The sequence below is a fragment of the Morone saxatilis genome, unplaced genomic scaffold (genome assembly GCF_004916995.1).
Source record: "Morone saxatilis isolate NCDOM2014 unplaced genomic scaffold, NCSU_SB_2.0 Contig24, whole genome shotgun sequence".
Taxonomy (NCBI): Eukaryota; Metazoa; Chordata; class Actinopteri; family Moronidae; genus Morone; species Morone saxatilis.
The window spans coordinates 1,487,638-1,496,621 of record NW_023339807.1 but is presented as its reverse complement, the minus strand read 5'-3'; the positions used below and the strand labels follow the sequence as shown (position 1 = coordinate 1,496,621).

Here is an 8,984-nt window from a genome sequence, read left to right as displayed (position 1 = left end):
CCATTTACCATTTACCAAATGCTTAAACGTTACCATAAAAAAGTGAATCATGTTATACTGTGGTTTCCACGAGAAAAATTAATAGAATATGTCAGTAAACAAGCCAGATAAATTCAGTATGAACATTTTTCCTATTTTATTGTTTAAAAAACAACTAGGTTGCATTTGTTTCTCTCAAAATGTATTTGCTGTTACAAATTAGCTGTGTATAAATGTAACTTATACTTAGTGTTCAGATCTCTTGCACTCTTGCACTCTCTTACTGTTTCTTCCTGCTAACTGAAAACTGTTACAATATGTGTTTCCTCACAATGAATTTTTGACCTACCAGTTGTTTCTTATCAGACAAATCCAAAGGGGACTTCATGATTCACTGCAGTTTCCCCACAAGATCATTTCAGTTTCATCTTGCCAAACTAAACTTGTTTTCTCAACAGGGCAGTCGTATGTGCAGAGTGGAGGCTCAGAGATGGAAGCTCTTCATGAGGCCTACAGACAGATCCACATTGTGGAAGATTCAGATGACCATAATCGCCGTTATTCATCTCTGGAAGGGAGGGGGAGGATCCACAGACCTGTGTCTCCATCCTCCCCTCCACACACCAGACAGTCTCTCCAGCCTGCTTCCACCAATGAGTCAGGTCAGAAACTGTAAACAGTATTTTTGGGAATGTTGGACTCTTTCTGCCTGTATAAATCACTGGTTGAACTGTAAGAATGATGCATCTGCAAAAGCTGCGTCCCAGTTAAGTGTTTTACTCTTTGGAAGTCTGTATTCTGAATATGTCATAAGGACAAACAAAGTTTATGATACTTACACATTTTGTAAAGAAAATCTTTACAAATGAACTTTTATGATTTTTGAAGCATAAATGTCACCGCTAACATTGGCTATAAACAAACTACACCACGGTCACATGACTTCAGCATCAGCACCACTAAGGTTATAATTAAATCTTGTAATTAAAATCTACAAGTTGTACAGTTTGAGTTAGAATGGTTTACAGAGTGTGAGTATAAACACAATGAGGCTGTAAAGGCGGACTACTGAGTAGATCAGTCTCTGTGTTTTAATGTCACCAACACCCTCTGTAGTCTCATTTAGACACTTGTTAGCAACTAGCAGCATCTATTTTAAGACACAGAAAAGCTTCAGAATTCACCACATTATACAGATACAACCTACATATACATATATTTATATAGATAGATAGATAGATTGACACATTCACTGTGCTGTGATGATTACAGTGATGCCATGCTGAATTATTTTGTGTGTGCATCTAGAGCTACCCACTGCAGAAGAGTTGATGAGACCCATCCGGCCAGAGAAGGACCATATCAGAGGCTTCACCCTCCAGCCTGTCAGGTTAAGACTGTGAAGTCTGGAATTATCCACAATGATCACATCACAGAACATCAACAGGCTGTCAGTTAATTATGTTTGTCCACTGGTTGATCTGACTGTCACATGGATTTAACACAGTTGGGCACATTATGGATGTTACCACAGAGATCTGGCGTTGCTGATTAGCATTTCATTCATTATTTCAACTTTTATTTACAGTGTCATCCAATTGGAGTTTTGTTAACTTTCACATAGTCAACACCAAACAAAATAAAGTACATTTTATCATGCAAAGCTGCAGGTAATACAATATTAAAAGTATAAATGGTAAAAGAATAAACAAGACATGAAAGTCTACTGGGAAATTCATAAAACCCTCAAAATCTAAACCTGGATCACAACAGTAACAACTATATACGTTTTAGTGTGTTTTTCTCTTTGTTTTCTGATTACAGTGCTGTAGAACTTGACCAAGAAAAGAGATCCCTCTTCTTGGAAAGGACTTTCCCCGATGTCACTTCTCCACAGTCACAACCGAAGCGACCTGGGGAGGCTGACCCCGTTTCAGGCATAAAGGGAGCCAGGGAACTGTGCTCCCCAGACCCTCCCAACCATAACCTGACATGGAGCATCAGACAGGAAGTAGAGAGGCTGATGCAGGATCAGAACAAGTACACATCCTCACAGGCTGGCAAAGCTAAGAGAGTACCGGTGAGGAAAACTCTAAACTCTTCTTAAGACCAGTTAAAGCATCAGTTCTCCCAGAAAGAAAATTCACAATTTAACATTTATGTGGTAATAAAGCTAGTCATCTGTTGTCACTGAAACAAAGTGTGCTGTTGTTCTCCTCACCTAAATTTACTGTCAGGATAGCATAGAGAGAACAGCTTACTGCTTTATTCCACCATTCATGGCTGCATTGCAGCTGTGATGTGCCCGCTGGAGCATACAAACTATGAAAAAATTTACCAGGTCAACAAAATCTGGCAAATAAAACACTCTGATTCTGAAGCGCTCACAGTGGTAAATGATATAATAACATCCCAGAAACAACGTTATATAGCCATTACTGGTGGAATGAAGGCATTATGCTGCATTCACATGGATTCAGCTAGACGGTAGACAGCAAACCAGATGTCATCTTAGTGGAGGAGAGCATGGCGGTAAACTCCCCCAGACAAAGGGAACACATGGACAGTCTGGACAACAAGTTGCTAATAATTAATACATTACATAAAATAATATACAGAAATTAATTTAATTTAATGTTTTATTCCATTCTTTATAAACAATATGACATCACAATAGCAACATATTGCCATGCGTGTTTGGTTTTCCCGTACTCTCCAGATGTTTACTGTCTTTCTGAATCCCTGAATGTGACATTAATTAGAAAAAGTTTACAGACAAGATTATATTCAAAAGTAATTTGTTTATTTGAATTGTGCAGTGCATAAACAGTGCAAAGTTGTCCTTATTATCAAAATCACAAGATACAAACCTAATATTATACTAAAACGGCTAAATCACCTCCACCACACTCACTGTCAGGCGCATATTATGTTCCTTGTTTTTCACTACACTATTGTTTAACCATGATGAATTGTGGACATTTTATCTCTAGGCCTCCCGTGGCTCTGCTGTTTCTCATCCCTCCACAGTTTCAGTGAGGAAACCCACTGTGGCTCCTGTTAGAGACAGGAGAGCGGAGGGGAGAACAGCAGTGACTTCCAGGTCGTCGGGGCTGAGTAGAGCTGCTGTTCCTACAGCCAAAACCCAGTCCTCTGTTCCCCGTCAGTATCAACAAGAAAGAGCCAAATTAACAAAGAGCCAAGAAAAAGATGACTACACAGGTTGTTATTGACACTCGTACACAAAATATCAAGTCATTAAACTGTTTAGATAATTTAAGATAAGGGTCTGTAAATTGTGCCGTTACATAAATGCTGAATCTGGTGGTATCTTCATAATATGGGAGCATGGCGCACAGCTCATCAATGTGTAATGTTAGGAGCTGTGTTTTTGATATGTCTTTTATGTTTGTCTGATTAGCAGAGGCAGGTCTGAAGGTGAGCAGTGAGCTGGTGGCATCTGTTCAGTCCTTAGTGGCTGTCCTCCAACAGCAGATAGACACCAGCAGTCACCAGGACACTGCAGACACACAGGAAGTCAGAGGTCCTCACGAAACCAGACAGACACATCTTCCAAAGGACAGTGTAAGAAAACAACTTAACCCTGCGAAAAAGGTCTTCAGTATGCATTTGCAGCGTGTCCGTTGGGTCTTAAAAATCCAATTATCTGAATTCTAGGCAAAGCATTTTAGGAAGCATCAGTTGTCACTGTTTTCAGATGGGATACCAGTGAGGGATCATGTCAGTGTTGCCGTTGCTATGCTAATTAATGCTGCGTCTGAGTGGATGGAATGTGATGTGCATGTTAACAGTGACTTTTCTTCTATGACAGTTTGTCCTTTACAGTCTGTGTTCTGTTGGGTTGAGTTCAGTGTCGATGTCTGACTTGCAGAAGGAGGAGGGCAGCTCTCTGGTGGAGGAGCTCAGAGTCCAGCTGGCTCAGAAAGAGAGGGAGCTGCATGTGATGAAGGAAGGAGCAGAAGAGCTCAACTCACTCAGACAACAGAACTATGTACTACAGAGCAAGGTACACAGGAGAAACAAAACATTCATTCCATGCATTGTGACCATTTTTGTTGCACAGATTAACTGCCGACATTCACATTCTGTTTACTACACTGTGTTTGATTGAGACCGGGGCGGTTGGCTGTAGACTTTGGTTGCACCACTACACATTATTTTTGGACGACTGAGTTGGTACATTTTCAAACATTATGTATTCGTCAACAGTTAAAAGCACAACAGTGGGTAAGATAAAATAACAGTTAATAACATTAACTAATTTAGAGACTACTTTTATAGAACTTAGAAAGAAGGACACAGACTTAGAAAATAAAGGTCAGCAGTGATCCATCTGTACGTAGTAACTAATCTGTGTTTTCTTCACTCCTCAGCTGAGAAGTGCAGAAGAAGCCAGTCAGAAACATAGATGGGCTGAGGCTACCAACTCCACTACAGAGGAAAAGCTCAAAAACATAGATAAAGAAATAAAAGAGCAAGAGATGCTCATAAAAGGCTATCAGCAGGTTTGTTTCCCCTAATACTTATCTCTTAATGTGACTGTCTTTCTGTCATTTCTGCTCTTAATTTGTTTTTGGATATCCGCTGTAATTATCTTTTTTGTCAGAAATGTAGGCTTTGGAGAAATTGACTTACTTTTCACCACAGCTGTTATTCAGGTTGTGTTCCCAGCAACTTCTGGTTTGGATGGTACCACTGCCAAACTCATTTCCCAATGGGAAATTGACAGGAGATCATGTCAGGGTTCCCACACGTCCAGGAATACATGGAAAACCCCCAAAATTTGAAACTAGTTTTCCAAACTTGCAAGTGAAAAATGTCCTGTTGTGGTTGATAAATACAGCAACATCAGTGTTAATTGTTGCAACAAACACTTTCTACTTCTTTGAATAGGCTAAGCGGTGGGAATATGAATTTTATGTAAAATAAAATGAATTCTACTTAACTTGAAGTGATACTTATGGGCTGTCCTGTATTAGCCCTTTTTTTTTTACTGTATTGTCAAGAAAAATTGTCCTGGAAAATAATTTCTTAAAAAAACTGGGAACCCTGCATGTCCTCATTGCTGCATGAGCTTTTTAAATATTTCTACTATTGTAATATTGTGAGCTGATATTATTTTACAGGAGAATGAGAAGCTGTATTTGCAGATGAAGGCTCAGCAGGCCAAGAGTAAAGCCAACGAGGAGGCCATGTTTAATGAAAACCAGAGGCTGCTGAATGAGCTGGCTTTCACAAGGTGGGTTCAGTGTCTATCAGAGCTGTGACCTATTTGCGAATGTATTATTGCTTGTTTATGTCTTCTTAATATGAGACTTTATCACCAGTGTTTTTTCTGTTTGTATCCTCTGGCATTTTTCATCAGGGAGCAGATGAATAAAACCTCTCGGCCTGTGGGAAATGTCTGCCTAATGGATCACACTCAACGCATTACAGACCTGTTAGCTCAAATAAATGTATTTCAGGTAAGTACCACAATCACTAAAATACTGATAGATTAAAATTTTACATATACAAATTTCACTAGCTAATAATTGTTGAACTAGGGCACCAGCATCTCTAAAACAATGGGCACTATGGCCAACCTCTCAATTGACAAAACCAATCATTTTACCCAGCAGATAATCATTCAAACTGGACAGAAACAATATAAAACTTACCTAACAATCTCCAACACTGGTTTAGTTCAAATAAACTCTTAATTCAACAAGTTAGATGGGGAAAATAGTCCTAAATGAGGGTGCAATGGCTACTGCTAAGTGCTTGTTTTTGCCACTGACAGGCTCAGATTGTTATTCGTGTCTGACAACATTATGGAAAGGATCCCTACAGAGATGTTAGTTTAACCAGAAACAGACGTAATATCATTATCACTCTCCATCGTAGACTCCGTAGACAAAAACGGTAATTTTACCATGCATATGATTGTGACATGGTTTATTCAAAGTGGACAGACACAAAACATATACCTTTAAGTTGTGTTTCAGCCGCTCACTTACCACAGATATACTGTATGTTTCTGTATGCAGAGGAATGAGGCCAAGCTGTCTGAGGACATTCACAGACTGAAGCAAGAAAAGCAAGCTCTGGAGGTAGACCTACAGCTAATGAAGAAAGAAAGAGACCTAGCTAGGGCTCAGGCCATGTCTGCCTCAGGTAAAACGCCATACTGAACAGTGCTATTGGTGGAATTTAAAGACCTTTATAGGCATAAGTGATCTTTGGTCCGACTGACGGTGTGTATCCATTCTGAATGTGTCAGGTGACAAGACTTTTGAGATGCGCGTATTAGAGGACAAGCACAGAGAGGAAGTCGCGGCCCTGAAGAAGAAGGTGCAGTGGTTTGCTGAGAACCAGGAGCTGCTGGATAGAGACGCTGGCAGACTGAAGGCTGCTACAGCTGAAATACACCGACTCAAGGAGCAAGTAAGGCTCTGCATTCTAGTTATGTGCTACTTCTCATTTAATTGACCTTCACTGTCAATATAGTAATCTCTACAAAGTCCCCCCTGTCTTATGTCCTTGCGGTATCAATTCATAGCAGTTATGGTACAAAACACCACTGCCTTTGGTCATAATGATCAGCCCTACTTTTTTAAATTAGATATCCTTGCCTAGCTGAATACATTTTATGAAAAACTTCTTAAAGGTCCAGTGTGTAACATTGAGGATGATGGAATATTCATAGGAATGTTTTTATTAGTGTATAATCACCTGAAAATAAGAATCATTGTGGTTTTGTTACCTTACAATGAGCTGTTTTTATTTACAGAGGGAGCGGGTCCTCTTCTATGGAGTCCACCATGTTGAAGCACCATGTTTCTACAGTAGCCCAGCACAGACAAACCAAACACTGGCCTAGATAGGGCTTTAAAGTTTTTTGCAATTTTCTAGGGCTGCACAATGAATCAAAATATAATCGAAGTCGCATGCAAATTGCAGAAGCAGCTATTTTTTTGATAAAGGTAAAATGTGTGACAAAACAGCATAATCATTTGTTACTATAGTTCTAAAGAGATGCCCTGGTCTACAACTCTTGTTCTCCAGATTTAAGACGTTTGATACAGACCCTTAAATATTTGACATTTAATTTTGACTTTAATCATTTTTACAGTGAAAATTCAATTTGTGATGCAAAAATGATTGTTCCCACACCATTGTTCCTATCGCAAGAGCAATATCTGTCAAAATAATCCCTATTACCATATTGCGCAGCCCTACTAGTTTCGCTGCCTCCATAGTTTCTCCTACAGGCTCCTAAATGTTATATAAGTGACCTTAATCAAACTTGCCTCCCAACATTATGCTGGTCTAGACGCATCATCAGTGCCAGAAAGACAACAGTCAACTGTTCAACTACAGTGTTGGACATGTAAACATGAGTTCTGCTATTGTTTCTTTTTTTGGGATGCACTGATTGACAGCTGTTTTGACATTTTTTTGTTTCACATTATGTCTTTGTGTGATTTGTTTTTATTGAGGAAATTTAAAACTTCCATAGTACATAGTTCCCATTAGAAGCTACAGGTGTAGCTAGATCTGCCAAAACAGAATGCACAGCCTCAATTCTAAGCCTCAAGCCTAATGTTATGCAACCCTCCTGGATATATAAGAAGAAGGGTTTATATATATATATATTTGCAGTGGTATCAAAAGAGGTATACAGTATCTTTTTTTTGTTCTAGTATTGTATGAAAGTCTGAAATTCAGGAATCGTGACTGTCACTATAATACCCAACATCATAGCCCTCAGTTTACGTTTACAACTCTGCTGTCTAGGGGTTGTGGTTTTAAACTCAAAAATCCATAGTGTTTTTGAGATTTAATACAATATAATATAACAAAACAAAATATTACAATACTCAAGTGTATCAATATTTTCTAACAAAAATGTTTTTTAACACTGAACACTAAAGTGTAGTGTGCTTGTGGTTTGTAGGAACTAGTGCGCTAAAGAAAGCCAATTACAGTTTAATGTTTTTGAAATAACAGGTTGTCTCCTTCTCAGGTAGAAAAACTGAACATGGATGTGGGCAGAAGAAGCAGTGAGCAGCAGAGAAGGACCAAAGAGAAAACAGCAGACACTAAGAGGATGCAGGACCTGGAGCGACAGGTTTCTCAAACAGACAAACAAGCTAACTTATGAAACTCATTACACTCCCTCCCTTCCCCGTCCAGTTCATGTCCATTCACTTTCTCTCTTTACCAGGTGAAGGAGCTGGAGCAGATTCTAAGACGAAGAAACCCAAACTCCCTGCCCGCTCTGATCTACGCTGCAGCCACGGCTGGTGGTCAAGAGGATGTGGACGCTGCCAAGACGTCGCCACCCAGCAGGATCAGCGCCTTGCTTGAGCGCAGGATTCAGCGTCTGGAGGCTGAGCTGGAGAGTCACGATGAGGAGGCCAAGCGCAGCCTGCGGGCCATGGAACAACAGTTCCACAGGATCAAGGTACAACAGATTGTCAATAATGTACTCACTGCTGTATGTTGTAGTAACCCGTCAGTGTTCGTTCAACAGTTACAATGACATAGTCATATGAATATATTGCTCTCAAGGTTGTTTCCACCAGCAGGCAGCTGTTTGCAGTGAAACGCTCCAAAAACCCACTGTACACCACCTGCTCCACACCAAAGAGCTGACAGACACAGAGACTAGCTGGAGAACAGAGTGGAGCTTTTAACAGCTAAAGAGCCAGATGTTTACTGTTTGCTTACAAGTTCACCATATCAACTTAAAAGATGACTATGTTTGGTGCCAGGGTGGTCATAATGTCAGTCATATATATCAGTGTAAAGTGCAGAGAGGGGCTGCGAATTAGCTTCAGCTAGGCACCCAGTATACATTACATCGGTTGTGTTGCTTCTCCTCACATGTCGATCCCCGGCTCCTCCCGCCACATGTCGAAGTATCCTTGAGCAAGATACTGAACTCTGAATTGCTCCTGATGCTGTTCACGATCACATTTCACACAGCAGTTGCACAA

The 8,984-nt window shown here is 40.0% G+C and overlaps 1 protein-coding gene across 1 annotated transcript in view; it reads left to right on the top strand.

Moving 5' to 3' along the window:
* The window catches only part of cep162 (centrosomal protein 162), a gene marked incomplete at its 3' end in the record, with an annotated part of 25,245 nt that extends 16,796 nt beyond the window's left edge, over positions 1-8,449 (top strand). Inside the window, 13 exon segments of the mRNA XM_035672538.1 lie at positions 438-641; positions 1,288-1,369; positions 1,804-2,059; positions 2,973-3,201; positions 3,401-3,564; positions 3,872-4,006; positions 4,374-4,505; positions 5,127-5,239; positions 5,366-5,465; positions 6,030-6,156; positions 6,263-6,426; positions 8,009-8,113; positions 8,210-8,449. Coding sequence (XP_035528431.1) covers positions 438-641; positions 1,288-1,369; positions 1,804-2,059; positions 2,973-3,201; positions 3,401-3,564; positions 3,872-4,006; positions 4,374-4,505; positions 5,127-5,239; positions 5,366-5,465; positions 6,030-6,156; positions 6,263-6,426; positions 8,009-8,113; positions 8,210-8,449 — 2,051 coding nt within the window.
* Between the last annotated feature and the right edge of the window lie 535 nt (positions 8,450-8,984).